The sequence below is a fragment of the Bos javanicus genome, chromosome 13 (assembly GCF_032452875.1).
Source record: "Bos javanicus breed banteng chromosome 13, ARS-OSU_banteng_1.0, whole genome shotgun sequence".
Lineage (NCBI taxonomy): Eukaryota > Metazoa > Chordata > Mammalia > Artiodactyla > Bovidae > Bos > Bos javanicus.
Genome location: NC_083880.1, coordinates 17,197,900 through 17,215,787, shown reverse-complemented (window position 1 = coordinate 17,215,787; position 17,888 = coordinate 17,197,900). Strand labels below are relative to the sequence as shown.

General features: G+C 47.8%; 1 protein-coding gene across 2 annotated transcripts in view; it reads left to right on the top strand.

Moving 5' to 3' along the window:
- FBH1 (F-box DNA helicase 1) overlaps positions 1–17,888 on the top strand; it is a 37,278-nt gene that overhangs the window by 3,285 nt on the left and 16,105 nt on the right. For both annotated transcript variants that reach the window (XM_061435774.1, XM_061435773.1), the window contains 11 exons: positions 6,572–6,724; positions 7,035–7,636; positions 10,913–11,043; positions 11,150–11,285; positions 13,313–13,503; positions 13,940–14,032; positions 14,751–14,845; positions 15,598–15,766; positions 16,396–16,618; positions 17,275–17,362; positions 17,445–17,531. In XM_061435774.1, the coding sequence (XP_061291758.1) occupies positions 6,572–6,724; positions 7,035–7,636; positions 10,913–11,043; positions 11,150–11,285; positions 13,313–13,503; positions 13,940–14,032; positions 14,751–14,845; positions 15,598–15,766; positions 16,396–16,618; positions 17,275–17,362; positions 17,445–17,531 (1,968 nt within the window). The remainder of the gene's footprint in view (positions 1–6,571; positions 6,725–7,034; positions 7,637–10,912; positions 11,044–11,149; positions 11,286–13,312; positions 13,504–13,939; positions 14,033–14,750; positions 14,846–15,597; positions 15,767–16,395; positions 16,619–17,274; positions 17,363–17,444; positions 17,532–17,888) is intronic.

Sequence of the window (17,888 nt, the reverse complement as noted above, 5' to 3'; positions counted from 1 at the left end):
GGACAGGTGAAATCATTCATTTTTAAATCTGCAGTGTCTCAAGTAGCATGTGACCCCAGAGATGCCAAGAGAGGAAGCCCTCGAGACGTTTTTCATGAACCTGGGGCATCATAGGTATTTACACATGGTTGTGGGATGGAATTGACAATAGAAAAAGCCTTTCAAATCTTTAGAAATACAGTCTAGTCCATACATTTTCTTGTTTTTCCTTTCTTTCTCCATTCCTGAAACACACATAGGGAAAAAAGCTCTCTCCATCCTTGCTTGCTATACTAAGTGGTTGCTGTTCCATGAGAGAAGCAGGTATTTGTAGGCATCAGAGAACCTAATTGGGGACCTATGAGAGTAGGCCTTTGGGTTTGTAGGGAAAGAGGGACTTGGCTCTACATTGAGAGCAAGTCCTTGGAGGAGCTAGCACGTTTGCTTCTCGTACAGCTCAAACTTCCAATGAATTCAAAAATATTTAGAGCTTTTTCCATTTTGAGTGTATAGTATTTAGTGATGTCATGTTTACACTTTCCTGATGGGCATCCCTGGTGGCTCAGACAGTCAAGAATCTGCCTGTATTGCAGGAGACGTAGGTTCGATCCCTGGTCAGGAGGATCCCCTGGAAGAGGGCATGGCTACACACTCCAGTATTTTTGCTTGAAGAATTCCATGGACAGAAGAGCCTGGTGGGCTCCAGTCCTTGGGGTGGCAATGAGTCAGACACGACTGAAGGATTAACACTTCCGCTCTCCTTACACTTACGTTTTCTAAGTACTGGAAGTTGGAGCTTTGGTTATGATGTTCCACAGTGGTTTCTAAAAAAGGGACAGAGAGTTTAAACCTGAGGGTTTTAGAAGCTGCTTTGAATCTTTCTGTTGGATTTGGAAGGGAGAATATTATCTTTCTTTCTTTTTTTTTTTTTTGCCACACAGCGTGTGGGATCTTAGTTCCCTGACCAGGGATCAAACCTGCATCCCCTGTAGTGGAAGCAAGCATGGAGTCTTAACCACTGGGCCACCAGGGAAGTCCTGAGAATATTACCTTCCATAGAGAGAACTCTGGACTTGAGGAGTCAGAAGGCCTAAGTTGTATCACCTACAACTGTTGTGATTTCAGGCAAGTTTTCCCTGAGCCCCAATTTCATCGTGGCACAATCACAGGGTTGTGCAGAAGTCAGATGAATTTGTGAAAGAACATCAAAACCTATGAAGCTCGTTGGCACACTGAGATAGTGTAGGATATCAAAACCGAAGAAGACAACCTCAGCTTCTCCAGAGGGCAGTGCCGTAGTTGGTACATTTGTTCATTTCATTCATTCATTCGTTTCATTAATATTTATGGAGCAGTGGGTGTTGGGTGCCTTTCTCCTCCCTCCCACCCAACTGTAAAGCTTTCATCTGGGGGCAGAAGACATGTTGATACACACCTAAACAGTGGTTTGAAAGTGAAAGTCGCTCAGTTGTGTCCGACTCTTTGCGACCCTATGGACTATACAGTCCATGGGATTCTCCAGGCCAGAATACTGAAGTGGGTAGCCTTTCCCTTCTCCAGGGGATCTTCCCAACCCAGGGACTGAACCCAGGTCTCCCACATTGCGGGTGTATTCTTCACCCCTAAGCCACAAGGGAAGCCCAAGAAGTTCTTCCTGACCCAGGAATGAACTGGGGTCTCCTGCATTGTTGGTGGATTCTTTACCAACTGAGCTATCAGGGAATGTGTTAATAAAACATATACTAGTAATAACACCAGTCTGTATGTGAACAACTCATGTTAAGTACATAGTTGTACAAGTAATTGTTGCATATGTCTCAGACACATACAGGGTGGTTTCATTGCTGCACAGCCCTGCCTGGGTTGAATGAATACTTTCTGTCTCACTGAGGTTGGGGACCACCACCATGCATGCTGCTGAGATTGGGTTCTTAGATCTCCCAGGGCACATTTGACCTGTGAAGTACCCAACTCCTGGTAACAACAGGCCTGCCGCAGCGCACCTCTGCTGTCTCGCCAGAAACAAGAGGGTGTCGCTCGACCTGCACGGAGCCTCTCTGAGAAGGGCAAGAGGCTTGTGGGAGCGAATGGGATGAGGTTGGGTTCCTCTTAATTGGTGAAACCTCCCAGTGCACCTCTTGTTAGGAGCTGTTGCTCTCGTCAGGCCCCTGTGCCGGAGAGTTACCTTGATTTTCCTTTTTCACATTTTTATTTAATAATCTTTCTCTCCAGGCACTAATTGTAGGCACTTATTATCTTCAGTGTGTCCATTTGGTCTGTAACCTGCACATCTTGGAGGCCTGTTTGGTATAAATTCTGATTAACGAAGGTTAGGAATGCAAAAAAGTGACTTGGTGTCAATTTCAGGTGACCCTGGAATGGTTAGGGTGGGCATGACCTCAGTAACAAGCAGATCCAAACACACAGTGACCTCAGGACTCCAGCTAGCAGTTTCAGGTGTGTGTGTGTGTGTGTGTGTGTGTGTGTGTGTGTTGTGGGGGTGAACTCTGGTGGTTTAGGCACTAAGTCATGTCTGACTCTTTGTGACCCCATGGTCTGTAGTCCACAAGGCTCCTCTGTCTGTGGGATTTCCCAGGCAAGAGTACTGGAATGGGTTGCCATTTCCTTCTCCAGGGAATCTTCCCAACCCAGGGATCGAGCTCAGGTCTTCTGCATTGTAGGCAGATTCTTTACCAGCTGAGCCACCACGGAAGAAAGCACTGGTGCTCTTTAAAGCAGTAATCCAAGGACCCAGGCTGTTGGAGGGTCTTCCTTTTTGAACGTGTGGCCTCCAGGTTTCCCTGGGGTCACCTTCCTGTTCCCTGGATGGGACTAGAGTGCAGAGGAAGGGGCAGGAGAGGCTTTACGGGCCGGGCCTGGGAGAGGTGCACACTCCTCCACGTGTTCCCTGGGGCCCCAACTCCCAGCACCACAGGGAGGCATGGACCAGCCGTGTGCTGAGGAGGGAGGGGACGGGCTGACTTCACCACGAAACCAGGAGCACCCTGTTCCGCTACTTGTCTTATAAAACGTCTTGCAATCGGGAGGATGAGAAAATGAAGCCAGGCGGATTCCAGCAGAATTGAGGCTTCCTAGCATGTACTTGTGGAGAAGGCAATGGCACCCCACTCCAGTACTCTTGCCTGGAAAATCCCATGGATGGAGGAGCCTGGTAGGCTGTAGTCCATGGGGTCACTGAGAGTTGGACACAACTGAGCGACTTCACTTTCACTTTTCACTTTCATGCATGGGAGAAGGAAATGGCAACCCACTCCAGTGTTCTTGCCTGGAGAATCCCAGGGATGGGGGAGCCTAGTGGGCTGCCGTCTATGGGGTCGCACAGAGTCGGACACGACTGAAGCAACTTAGCAGCAGCAGCAGCAGCATGTACTTCTCATTCAGTCAGCACTGGAGTAGCTGTGATTTACGGAGTGTCATGCTGAATGCTTTCAGGAAGAAGTCGAGGGGACGTGTTCCCTGCCTTCTCAGGGCTGGGGGTGTCTTGTGCACGTTTATTGATGATCAGTATAGTAATGATTGTTCCAGGGGGCTGAGGAGAATCTAGTCTTTGGCTGTGCGCTTGACCTGGGGGTGCAGTGGGGTGATGACGGTCATCAGGGTGAAGAGTACAGTGATTGGCAGAGGGCTCCAGGTACTCACCACTTGGGAGTCAGACACAAGGACTGGGACCCACACTTGCAGTGCCAGTGGTCTGCCAAGCAGAGTGGGGTGGTGGTGGGGCGACTCTAGAAACGGGGGCCTAGCAGTGGAGGACCTATGAGACGTCTCGCTATAAGAGAGCCATCACAGGAATAGCAGCATGGGATGGGCAAAATCTGGTTTGACAAATGGTTTTCCTGCCTTCCCAGTGTTTTCCTGTCGTGACATAAGGGATATGACACTGTGGTCAGCTCTAGAGGCACAGGTGCCCACTGCCGCCTGGAGACGATTCTGCTGGACCCTTCTGGGGCCTCGCGTAGTTCGGAAAGCCCACCAGCAAGTGTCATGTCTCTCCATCCCTCTTAATGGTACACTTTCATCACAGTGCACTTTAGCTGCTTCCTGAAGAATCACAAACATCTTCTAATAAGTGCGCTTGAAGTGCCATGCAGAGAACACCTGCTGTTTGGAGGCGGGGACCTCACGAGGTCTGGGGACTCAGGGAAGGAAGGGGTAGCATTTGAGCATCCTTATTCTGGTAAAGTTAGGTTTAAGCTGCTGATTTTAAAATACATTAACAAGGCTAGAAGCTGGTTGGAATTTTACTATAGTAATTTTAAATAATTTCACAAGAACATTGATGCTGTTAGAACATAGCATCTTTTAAGAGGCTCATCATGGCATGGTCCACATGTGATTCTGAGCTGATGGGCTGTGTCAGCCTTCCTGTGGGTGTCGCTAGGTGCTTCCGTCTGGTTGGAACCGTGTGACTGTGGTGTGAACTCCATGTGTCAGCTTCTCAGGGTCCTCGTTGTGACTGGACTGTGAGTGATCGCATAGAGGAAGCCTCCCCGCTCCACATCTGAGTGCATCACACGGCCTCAGCCGCCTTGCTAACCCCGAGACGGTGGCAGGGGCCCCGGCTCCCACACAGTCACTTGAGACTGCTACAGGACAGAGAAACGAGCTGGAGTCCTGAGGTCACTGTGTGTTTGGATCTGCTTGTTACTGAGGTCATGCCCACTCTAACCATTCCAGGGTCACCTGAAATTGACACCAAGTCAATGTTTTATGCAATCACATCTAAGCTTTGTTCAAGAGAATAAGCAGATGGGTGAATTTGTGTCGGGTTTTATAGTTTGACAAGTCTTTGGGGGTGTGTTTTCTCATTTAATCATTATAGCACCCCTGAACCTTCCAGAAGCTAAGTGACTGGGGTCCTCCTGCAGCATTTTAACTCTGAATTCAGGTAGTTAAAAGGTCTCTCTAGCATACTTTCAGAGGGCCTTATAGAGCTATTTTTGTGTGGAGAAATAATTTTCTATAAGTCTTGAAATATCCACGAAGTTTTTTTTAAAACTTCTGTTCAGTTCAGTCGCTCAGTCATGTCCGACTCTGTGACCCACACCAGGCCTCCCTGTCCATCACCAACTCCCAGAGTTCACTCAGACTCATGTCCATCGAGTCAGTGATGCCATCCAGCCATCTCATCCTCTGTCGTCCCCTTCTCCTCCTGCCCCCAATCCCTCCCAGCATCAGAGTCTTTTCCAATGAGTCAACTCTTCGCATGAGGTGGCCAAAGTACTGGAGTTTCAGCTTTAGCATCATTCCTTCCAAAGAAATCCCAGGGCTGATCTCCTTCAGAATGGACTGGTTGGATCTCCTTGCAGTCCAAGGGACTCTCAAGAGTCTTCTCCAACACCACAGTTCAAAAGCATCAATTCTTCGGTGCTCAGCCTTCTTCACAGTCCAACTCTCACATCCATACACTTCTGTTAAACCTTCAAAAAATGAATTGAAATTTTGAAGCATCATTTCTGAAGAAGCTATGGGCTGAGGGGGGTGGGTTATTGATTAATATAAATTATACCAGATACACGTATTAGTGTCTTGGTTTTAGATGTTTTCAGGGTTACAGGAAATGTTGAGTGGATTCTAACATGGGATGTTGCAGTTTACTCTAGAATGTTTTTAGGACCTCTGGCAGTATGGTGCTGGCAGGAAGTGGTTTCTGTGGGCCATCTGTAAAGGGTCACTTTAATTCTCTTGCATGTATTGTTCTCCTCTCTTACTGTTTTTTTAAAACGTAACTATTCTTTTTTACAATAGTGTAACTATTGTATTTAGTGATATCGGAGGGGTTAGATCGTAAATGCAATGATATGCAGAAACAGGAAGAGCATCAGCTAAATATGGAAAATATTTACCTGGCAGAAAATGCCTGACATAAACATAAATATGTCAGTACTCTCAAGACAGAACTCTGGGCACAGATGCTGTTGTGTTGCTGAGGGGGAATATGAAACCTCGTCCCATGAAGATGCTGAAGAGTGGTCTCGATTCTTTTCCTCTCGGGGGCCTTGCTGCCATCCTCTCACACCAGTGCTGAACGTTGGGGCCCTTGGGGGGTCGGGGGTGCACCTGGGGGCGGGCGGAGGCGCACAGGGGTGAGCTGCCCCTTGGGGAGCCCGCAGGGACTGTCCCCTTAGTGCCTTCTGCTTCTGCCATTTGGGGAAGCTGGTGTATTCAGGGGACAATGTCCAAGTTTATTTTTAAAAAGCCACAGCCAGCTCTTAAAATATTTATGGTTAATATGGGAATATACAGGGCCTGGGTTAAGTCAGCAAAAGATGACAGATCTCCGTTTGGGCAATAGTGGCAACTTTTCAAATGAGCGTTTCATGATCAGGGCTTCTAGAAGGCATGATAGGCGGAAAAGAAGGTTATTTTAGGATTCTAAAATCCTGAGGAGGAGATATTAAGAAACTATGAGATACTGAAAATCGATGGGAAAGTAGAGAAGATGGAAAGGGCTGGCTCGGGTGGTCCACAGTCACCAGATTCCTAAAAATTAAGTTTAATTTGCTGACTAGCTTGTAGAATTTGTGATAACTAACGAGTCCCATTTCTTCTGCCCTTTGGTACAAAACAGTGAGACGGTTTAAGCGGAAGCATCTTACAGCCATTGAGTGCCAACATCTCGCTCGGAGTCACTTGGCTGCGTCCCAGTCCTTTCAAAGATGGACAAGCAGAGACCCGAACCACGGTCTCTATCCTAGACCCAGAACCAAAAGAGGGGCCAGGGGTATGTCTTTCCCCCAAATACCCTGTGTTTCAGAATCTATAGTGTGTGTGGCCTTTGAGTATCTCAGTATTTGTAAATGTTGTTACTGTGATCTTACAGTCCTGTTGCAATAGTCTGACCATATGATAGAGCCTGATATAAATATTTTTTGTATTAAGCTTTATATGTAATCACTAGACCAATAAATATATCCTTGTCTCTTTCCCGTATTAAAATAGATAATTGAAAATTAGTTTGTCTCATTCAGGTCAGCGAAGGGTCGTCAGTCATTCCTCGTTTCTCATGTGTTCTTTGTGGGTTCTCTGTCTAGGTCGAGGATGCCTGAGATACAGCCTTGACTTCTTCCTTGCTGGCCAGCAGCAGTGCACCAATGACATGGCCAAAAGCAATTCTGTGGGCCAGGACAGCTCTAAGGACTCAGAGGATGAAATGATCTTCGTGGCAGGGAGCCCCTGTGCCCTGCCTCCAGGGGGAGACGGAGAAGCCAGGCTGCACTCGTCAGGGTCCGCTTTGCCTGCAAGAAAGCGGTCTCGGTCCTTAGACGATGAGAGGAATCCGGCCCCAGGGACCAGTCCGTGGGATGGAGTGTCTAAGAAGACCCCATGGCATCACTCGTCCCCATCATGCACACGGCCCAGGGAAGCCAGGCCAGAAGCAGAGGTCGGGGTGGGGCAGCTCACCGTGCAGCCTGGAGAACCCAGCCAGGAGGTGGAGGACATTGGTCCAGACCCTGTTCCTGACTCTCACTACGGGCTCCTTGGGACCTTGCCCTGCCAGGAGCCCCCGAGCCACATCTGCAGCCTGCCCAGCGAGGTCCTGAGGCACATCTTTGCTTTCCTGCCCGTGGAAGACCTCTATTGGAACCTGAGCTTGGTGTGCCGCCTCTGGAGGGAGGTCATCAGTGATCCGCTGGTATGGAACGCGCTCTTCGTTCTCTGATGTTTGCTCTAAATCTTCACGGATTCGCCTCACTTAACGCGTCCTCCTGACGATGGCATTTCTTCAGAAATGTTAGTGTCCGTTGTCCTCTAGAATCAAATCCCAACCCCTGGAGGCACCTGAGACCTTCCGTGTGTGTCCCACCTTATTATTTATTCCAGGCTCACTGCTGACTTCTCTCCAGTCCACTCTGGTATTCTGTCCACAGCACACGATGTGCTGCCTCTCAGCTGGGGACTGTGTGGTACTGCCCTTACGTGGATCTAATCTGCACCCCACAGCTGACCAGTCCAAAGAGCCCCTCATATCTCTGTTGACATCTCACCTCTTCCAGGCTGCACTCCAAGTAACTCCTCTTCCCACGGAAGGCACCCTCTCTCTTCCTTACGCTATTATAGTGATTTATACCTCTGTTCAAGCCTGCGATGTTCTGCTATGATCTTAGAGAGCCTTCCTCCTTCATTTAACATTAGAGCACTGCTGAAGGGCTGGCTGTCCTGTTTGTACATTCTCCACTATGTGTTCCACTGTGTCTCACAATAGTTTACACGTATTAATAGGAGGTGATTGCTAAATGAGTGTTGCATGTAGTCACAGGAGTACCTTCTGAGAATAACACAGGGGCAACCCACACTCTCAGAAAGGATTTCCTGGTACTGTTAGCCCACAGCCCATGCTTCCGTTTGTTGTGTCATTATACTTCTCAGGTTCAGGTCTCCAGGAGGGCTAGGAGAATGTTCTGCTTAGCTAGTGTGTCCCTTAGACCAGCCATTGGGAATAAGCCAGAGGTAGAGTTTAACCCGGAGAAGGCAGTGGCAACCACTCCAGTGTTCTTGCCTGGAAAATCCCAGGGACGGTAGAGCCTGGTGGGCTGCCATCTATGGGGTCGTGCAGAGTCAGACACGACTGAAGTGACTTAGCAGCAGCAGCAGAGTTTAATCCATTCTTCAAATGTGTGTGTTTAGTCACTCAGTTTCGTACAACTCTTTGTGACCCCACGGATGTAACCCACCGGGCTCCTCTGTCCATGGGATTCTCCAGGCAAGGATACTGGAGTCGGTTGCCATGCCCTCCTCCAGGGGATCTTCCCAACCTAGGGATCGAACCCAAGTCTCCCACATTGCAGGCAGATTCTTTACCGAGTGAGAAGTTGAAAACCTTGGGGATGGAGGGCAAGGTGGATATGTTAAGAGTTAATACATTTCTCTTCCAAGCCCAAAGGATTTTGGAGGAAATTTCTCATTGCTCTTGCTCCATATTTTGCTTGGGTGTCTTGTCTCCTACCTTCAGACAAATATCTTTCTGTTTTTAGTTGTGAACTTTATTTTGGGTCAGTATTAAGGTCTCTGGTGGGAAATGGGGATAAGTGAGGGTTCCTGCCGTTCTGCTTGAGAAGATTTTGGGACGATATCACAGCTTATTCTTACATCTTAAAATGTTAGAACAATGCCCTTTTTATCATCACCAGCAATGACATGATGGTGTTACTTTGAGTGACCTTCTCACAGCTCTCATTTTATTTCTTGTGGTATCTTTGTCTGCCTTTGGTATAAGGTTATGCTGGCCTCAGAATAAGTCTGGGGTGCTCCCTCCTCTTCAGTTATTTTGAAGAATTTGAGGGGGATTGATACTACTTCTTTAAATGTTCAGTAGAATTTTTCAATGAAGCAATCTAGTCGTGGGTGCTTCCTTTTTGGGAGACTTGATTATTAATCCAGTCTCCTTACTCATTGGGCTTCCCTGGTGGCTCAGATGGTAAAGAGCCCATCTGCAATGAAGTTGACCCAGGTTTGATCCCTGGGTGGGGAAGATTCCCCTGGACCAGGAAATGGCAACCCACTCCAGTAGTCTTGCCTGGAAAATCCCATGGATGGAGGAGCCTGGCGGTCTCATTATTGATCTGTTCAGATTTTGTTTCTCCATGATTTGGTCTTGGTAGGTTGTGTGTTCCTAGGGATTTATTTACTTCCTCTAGAGTGTCTGGTTGGTTGACCTGCAATTATTTGAAGTATTCTTATAGTCCTTCTTATTTCTGTGACATCAGTTGTACCATTGCTCTTTCATTTCTGATTTTGGTTATTTAAATCTTCCCTTTTTTTCATAATGTATCTAATCGTTGTCAATTTTGTTGATCTTTAAAAAAAAACTCTTATTAGTTTTATTGATTTTTTCCCCTATTTTTCTATTCTTTATTCCATTTATTTCTCCTCTATAGTCTCTTTTATTTCTTTCCTTCTGCTAGTTTTGGGTTTAGTTTGTTCTTTTTCTAGTTCCTTTAGGTGTAAATTTAGGTTGTTGATTTGTGATCTTTTTTAATGTAATTTTTGTAGCTATAAACTTAACTCTTAGCATTGCTTGCATTTCGTCCCATGCATTTTAGTACCTCTGTTTTTATTTGTCTCAAGGTGTTTTCTAATTTCTTTGTGATTTCCCTTTGGACCCATTGGTTGCTTTGAAAATGTGTTGTTTAATTTTCTTATATTTGTGGGTTTTCCAGTTTTCTTTCTGCTGCTAATTTCCAGTTTCATTCTGTAGTGATTGAAAAACATACTTTCTATAATTTCAGTCTTTTAAAATGGATTAAAACTTATTTCATGGCCACATACATGATCTATCCTGGACAGCGTTCTGTGTGTACTTGAGAAGATTGTATGCTGTGGTTGGGTAGAGTGTTCTTTATATGTCAGTTGGGTTCAATTGGTCTAGTGTTGTTTGTGCTATCTGTTCTTGAAAGTGGAGCATCAGAGTCTCTTGTTGTGTTTCTCTCTTCAGTTCTGCCCGTATGTGCTTCTTAGATTTAGGATGTTGATATTTGGTACATGTGTATTTATAATTGTTACAGCTCCTTGGTGAACTGACCCTTTTATCCTTATATACTCTTCTTCTTTGTCTCTCCTAAAATTTTTGACTCACAGTCTGTTTTGTTTACTATTAGTATAGCTGCAGCTCTCATGTTGTTTAATCCAAGTTGAAACCCTGAGTCATTAGTGTCTTAACAGGCACCAGACTGTTTCAGACAGGAAAGCTGAAGCTCTAGCTCTCCCCAGATTCTGTAACAAATTGGTGTTGGAACCAAGAAACTGATACCCACCTTCTCGTTTTCGACTAGAATCTGTGTGATGTTTCTGCCCTTTTGTCCAGCTGTTGAGTTGTGAGCTGTAGTTGTTTTCTAAACAGCTGTCTATATATGTAGCCTGGTCTCTAATAGCCATTGCCTGCATGTCGTTTTGGATTTCTTAAACTATCTAGTTCATTCCTTGGAAAAAGCTGTACCACCGATACCTGATGAATGAAGAGCAAGCCGTCAGCAAGGTGGATGGCATCCTGTCGAGCTACGGCATGGAGAAGGAGTCGGACCTGTGTGTGCTGAACCTCATCCGGTAAGTCACCGTCCTGTGGGAGGAAGTGGGTTTCTGAAGTCCCTTCTGAGAGATCAGCACTTAATGGATCATTTCCCCACGGACACTGCTGTGAATGTCTTAACAGCTACACAGCCACCACGAAGTGCTCCCCGAGTGTGGACCCTGGACAGGCGTTGTGGAGTCTGAGGGATCACCTCCTCCTCCCCGAGGCAGAGACCTGCGTGCGCCAACACCTCCCTGACCTCTGTGCTGCCCCTGCCGTACGTGAAGAGGCTGTGGGGAGGGCTGGGGAGGCGGCGCCTTTTCTCTTTGGAAGAGAATGTCTTGGTGGTCAGGTGTGGCTGAAGGTTGTTTTAGATTTATTTAAAAAATCTTCCTTAAATCTCTGCTTTGAAGCCTTAAGCTTTGTCATTGGTCCCATAGAGAAATAAATGGCCACAGATTCTTTAATTTGGAAGGAATTTTAAAAAGCATTTCATCCAGTTTTCTATCCTATTGAGCAGTTTCAACAAAGGATGGTCACCTAAGCCTCCAAACACTTTGATTTTAAGAGTTTCTTTACAAGGCAGCCCATTGTATTGGTGACAACTTGGGTTTTCTGAAAGTGAAAGTCGCTCAGTCACGTCCAACTCTTTGCGACCCCATGGATTATACAGTCCATGGAATTCTCTAGGCCAGAATATTGGAGTGGGTAGCCTTTCCCTTCCCCAGGTCGTCTTCCCAACCCATGGATTGAACCCAGGTCTCACGCATTGCAGTTGGATCCTTTACCAGCTGAGCCGCAAGGGAAGCCCAGAGAAATGACAGGCTTTGTACTGACACATGGTGAGTTACTGAGATGCTGGAAATAGTCCTCAGTGTCCTGACTCCATCTTCTGGAATTGTCATCTAGATCAAGGGTTCTTCTTAAACGTTCCCTTGGAAACCGCGTGCAACCCCAACCTTATTCTGCAACCAGTGGAAGGTTGGAAATCTAGCCCTGTGCATTTCTCTGCCTTCAGTGAAGTGGCTGTCGATGGTGGAGTGAGGTTTGTTTCACAGGACGGTTGTAGTGAGAAATGTGCAGAACTTTCCTTTCGTGGATATGTTTTTAACAGGGAGGCTTGCAAGGAGTTAGGAATAGTAGTATCTATTTTTGATATATCCATGTTAGTGAATGTTTTCTCAGACATTAATAAATGGAGCATACTGTGTCCATAATCATACACTTTGAATAATTTATTTACTATTTATTAAACTTAATATTTAATAAATATTTTAAAAAATTCTACCCATCTTTTCTTTTTTTTTAAAAAGTTTTTAAAATTTATTTGCCTGCATGGGCTCTTAGTTGCAGTATGTGGGATCTTTTAGTTGTGGTATGTGAACTCTTAGCTGTGTCATGGGGATCTGGTTCCTGATCAGGGACCAACCCCGGGCCCCTGCCATTGGGAGTGCGGAGTCTTAGCCACTGGACCGCCAGGGAAGTTCCATTAATAAGTTATTAAATAATCGTAATGTAAAGTAAGTAGTAGATTAGCATTTCTTTTTAAAAATTTGGTTTTTAGGCTGTGCTGGGTCTACACTGCTGCACGGGCTTTTCTTTATTTGCAGCAAGCAGGGGCTGCTCTCCCGTTGTGATGCTCAGGCCTCTCATTGCAGTGGCTTCTCTTGTGGCTCACAGGCTCGTGGGCGAGTGGGCTTAAATAGTTGCTGCTCACAGGCTGCAGGGTAGAGGCTCAGCAGTTGTGGCACACAGGCTTAGCTGCTCTGCGGCATGTGGGATCTTTCTGGATCAGGGATCAGACCCGTGTCTCCTGCATTGGCAAGTGGATTCCTTCCCACTGAGCCACCAGGGAAGGGCAATAGTAAATTAACATCTTCATGCCATTGAATTGTCAGCCTTGATTTCTCTGTAAAGACTGCTGTTTTCTTTTTACGCGCCTTTTTGGCACATTTATTAGTAAGCTTGTTGGACTTGAGTGTCTGGACCTGAGAGCTCACACTGACCTGGGTGGGGAGAGTGTGGATTACCTCTGTGCAGGGTCTTATATATTAGGGACTTTATAAATATCATTCAGTCAACGGAAACTGGGAAGTCAGATCCAAAAGTGATGAGAAGAAAGGAATCCAGGGTAAGAGGAGACGTTCCTGTCGTTTCCCAAGTGTCATTTGGGAAGTTGGCCTCCTTTCAGAGGGTCTGTAGGAGACACGTGAACCCTGAGCCTGACTTTCCTCGTTGTCGTCCCGTGTGCTTCTCACCAACTGTTTCGGGTCTGCTCTCTCACCCCCCTGCCTCCCTCCTCAGGGCGTCAATGTGTGGGCCTTGGTGGCGGCCATCGTCCTCCTGTCCAGCAGCGTCAGCGACATCCAGCAGCTGCTCTTCTGCCTGCGGCGACCCAGCTCCACTGTGACCGTGCCGGACGTCACCGAGACCCTGTACTGCATCGCCGTGTTGCTCTATGCCATGCGGGAGAAGGGGATCAGCATCAGCAACCGGTACGGGCCCCGGGCGAGCTCCCCACCCACCGCGCCCTGGGTTCTCGGAGAGACCAGAGTGCGATGGTGCCAGCAAGCGAGCACACTCCAGGGACAGGAGGCGCTGTTCAGTCACGCAGCGTCCTGGGGCCGTGTGCGCACTCACGGCTGCGTCCTGTTCCCCAGAGAGCATGTGCCAGTCTCTCTGGCCCCTGCAGCCAGGCCTCTCTCCCAGAACATGCTCTCCAGATATTGACCTGCACTGCTGCTTACCATCAACATTGCAGCTAAAGACACCACAGCTCTTGGTATATTTAAGCCCTTTGCTTCTCTTTTTTTTTTTTTTTTTGTAAAATAATGGTTCATATTTTCTTTTTTAGCAACAGGAGTCTGAGGAAAAATAATATACAGGTTGTGACTGAATATGAAAATCTCTAATCTCCTTTCTTCCTGTTAGGATTCACTACAACATTTTCTATTGCCTGTATCTTCAGGAGAATTCCTGTGGTCAGGCCTCAGGAGACAAAGAGGAACCGTCGGTCTGGCCGGGGTATGTCCGTCTGTAGATGTGTTGTAGTGTGTTGGCCCCTTTGATTCGTGACTGTCACACTTAAGGAGAAAAAGGGTTTTGTATTAAGCACTTTATTGAGTTATAGTTTACATTACATAAAAATCACCCATTTTAATTGTTAAATTCAGTAATTTTTAGTAGATTTACTGAATGTTCAGCTAACATCATAATCTAGTTTTAGAACGTTTTTACCACTCTAAAGGCCCACCCTCTCCTTTTTCTCTTTTCCTTAAAGAAGAGAGCGTTCTTTTTTAAAAATAATTTTATTTTTTAAATTTTTGGCTCTGTTGGGTCTTCACTGCTGCACAGGCTTTTCTCTAGCTGCAGTGAGCAGGATCTACTCCTTAGTTACAATGTGCAGGCTTCTCACTGTGGTGCCTTCTCTTGTGGAACCACGGGCTCTAGGCACTTAGTAGTTGTGACTTGCAGGCTCTAGAGCGCAGGCTTGACAGTTGTGGCTGATAGGCTTGGTTGCTCCCTGGCATGTGGGATCTTCCAGGACCGGAGAGTGAACTTGTCTCTCCTGCATTGGCAGGTGGATTCTTATCCACTGCGCCACCAGGAAAGTCCCTTCTTCTTTTTTTTCCTCGTTAAATTTTATTCATTCCATTTGGTTTCCTATTGGGTTTTTGGTAGTCTATCCCCTGATCTTTTCAATTCCTTGCTCTTTTCCTAATTTCTCTTCTGTAATGATTAGAAAGAAAACAACCATCCAGCTGACACATGAACAACAGCTGATCCTAAGCCATAAGATGGAGCCTCTCCAGGTGGTGAAAATAATGGCATTTGCAGGTAAGGGGCTGCCGCTCCTGAAGGCCTCTCGTCGTTGCCTCCCCCTTCCCTCTACCTGCTGGAGTATCTTACCATCACCTGCTATTCCCCTGCTGCAATTAAATCATCTAAAAAGCAGTTGTCAAGGAATAATTGCGTTTTCTTACCACTCCAGCGAGCATCCACCCTGGAGTTCCTGGGGGCAGATGGTCCATAGTTTGTGGGATTGACCCAGCCTGTCACGTGTCATCGTGTCTGTTCACACACGGGTGGCTGTGGGGCAGCAGGTCATATGACTGTCTTGTTCAGACAACGTCAGGAGCTCCTGGCTTTCTGTAGGGTGAAACCTAGAAGGGCTTCTACCTTCTAATTCTAACCTGCATCCCCAGAGGTGTGGTCCAGTGTTTTGCCTCGACCAGCTAATTGTCCTAGCTGGCTCCCAAAGTACTTGGTCACTCTTTGTGTGACCTTTGCTCACAGTGCTTTTTCTCCCTGTGTGTTACATGCACACGGTTGAGCAGACTAAAGTTCAAGGAAATCAATGGCCCCTCGCTAGAGCAGCTGGGGCTGCAACCCCAACCTAGGTGGCTCTGTCTCAACTCTGCTGCTCCCTTCACTGCTTGGCTTTTAGTTCTCATCTGTGGAGTGGAGAACTTGCCACTTTTGGGTCCCAGGCCGGTGGCAAGATAAGCATGGGGAGATCCTGATTAGAGTCCCATTGGAGCAGTTCTTCCTGGTCAGAGAGTGACCTCCCTTCCTCTTGGCATCTCCAGGCACCGGGAAGACCTCCACGCTGGTCAAGTATGCTGAGAAGTGGTCTCAGAGCAGGTTTCTATACGTGACCTTCAACAAGAGTATTGCCAAGCAGGCGGAGCGCGTTTTCCCCAGCAACGTCATCTGCAAGACCTTCCACTCCATGGCCTATGGTCACATCGGGCGCAAGTGAGCATCACGGTGCCGCTTTCAGATTACAGTCAGCGCACCGCAGTGATGGGAAAACGTAGTGCCTTATCTCTGTTAACAGGCAGGGAATATAAGGAAAGATTTAGTGATTTATACTTTTACCCCAGAGAGATACATTGTCAACTGAGGGAGGCATGCTCGTGTCTCTGGAGTTGAGGCACAGGTCAGACGACAATGTCTGAAGTCCCAGGTGCCACCAGCCTGGTTGATCAGTTCAGGTTCTACTTGGAAGTGGGAGGGGAGAGGATGAGGGGCGCTAGACCCAGGCTCCAGGGCCTCTGAGCCGCACCCCATGGGATGAGAAGGCTTCAGGGAGGTTCAAGGTCCTCCCGGGGCCTCCTGGAGTTGGGGCCACACCATGAAACAGCGGTGTCTGCTGTGAGCCCCTTTGTCTCCTGAGTTATTAGATCTGAATTCTGGAAAGCCTAGAGGAGCCCTTTCTGGTCCTGCAGGGGCCTCACTCAGCCCCTCGCTGGTTTCCTTACCTGGAGGAGCCACTGCCAGCAACCTGGTGGTGTCATTTGGAGAGAAGGTAGGGAGGCCTGGGGGCGCACAAGTCCTGTGTGGCCAGGAAGGCCGACCCTGTGCCCTCGGGACGTGCGTTGCAGGTACCAGTTGAAGAAGAAGCTGAATCTCTTCAAGTTAACACCCTTCATGGTCAACTCCGTCCTCACTGAAGGGAAGGGTGGCTTCATCAGGGCCAAGCTCGTGTGCAAGACTCTGGAAAACTTCTTCGCCTCGGCTGACGAGGAGCTGACAATCGACCATGTGCCCATCTGGTGCAAAAACACCCAGGGGCAACGAGTCATGGTGGAACAGAGCGAAAAGCTGGTGAGCGGCTCAGTCTCCCTGGAGTTAAGGCTTGGGAGGTTGAGGGCGTGACCTGGGGTCGAGTTGTCCCAGCCTTTGGTGTCTTCAGAACTGCTGGCGGGAGGCAGAGGCGGAGGCAGGCCACAGGCGGGTGTGGCAGCAGGGTGTCCACAGTCTTCTGTGAAGTGTGGTCCTCTCCCGTGGTCCTCAGCCTGGCCTGCACTGCATCAACAGGGCTCAGTCATTGATCACTGTTTTTTTTCCCTCACTCCCACTGCACAGCATGTGGGATCCTAATTCCCTGACGGGGATCTAGCATGTGCTCCGTGGAGTGGAAGCACAGAGCCCTCACCTCCAGACTGCTAGGGAAGTCCCTGGTCACTCTCCTTATGAATTATAATCACCATGGGTCATAAATCTAGAGGAATCATCCAGCCCCTCCTGGTTCGTTGGATGCTGTGCTCCCTGAGAGATGCTCTGCCGCTGGGTGTGGTCCAGCCCTGGCTGCTTGCTGGCTGGGTGCCTGATGGTGTCACGAGGCCCTCATGCAGCCAGGGGAGGTCAGGGAGGGGCCGCCACTCACCATGTGCTGGAGCCTTCTCTCTGACCCCTGCTCACACGTGAACCCCATATTTCTGGGCCCTGACCTTGGCGTCACCGTGTCACTTGCTTTCTAGAACGGAGTCCTCGAAGCGAGCCGGCTTTGGGACAACATGCAAAAGTTGGGCGAGTGCAGGGAGGAGGCTTACCATATGACGCACGATGGTACGCATGGGCCTGTCCTGACCCCTGACCCCACGTGGACCCACCTCACCCCGTGTTCTGACCCTTCTGCCCCTTCTCCTAGGCTACTTGAAACTCTGGCAGCTCAGCAAGCCCCTGCTGGCCTCTTTTGATGCCATCTTTGTGGACGAGGCCCAGGACTGCACCCCAGGTGATAAAGCATTCGGGACACCAGTAGTTTCAAACACATAGAAACTGCATCACGCATGTGTCAGAGGACATATATGCAGTGAGTCCGTGGTTCTTAATCTGTAGTAGGAGAAGGGGTGTCTGATGCTTAGTCACTCTGAAATCCTTTACTCTTTGATTCCAGATTTCAACAGTCTCTGCCCTCACCTCCACCCAAAGGAGACTTATTTTTCTCTAAATATGTTGCTTGGGTTATTCTTAAAATATTGGCTGAGCCTAAGTCATCACATTATTAGGACAAAGACTCACGCCGAAGGGAAAAGGTAGTCAATTCAGAATGAACAAGGTTTTTTTTTTTCTAGTGGCTGATAGAAAATAA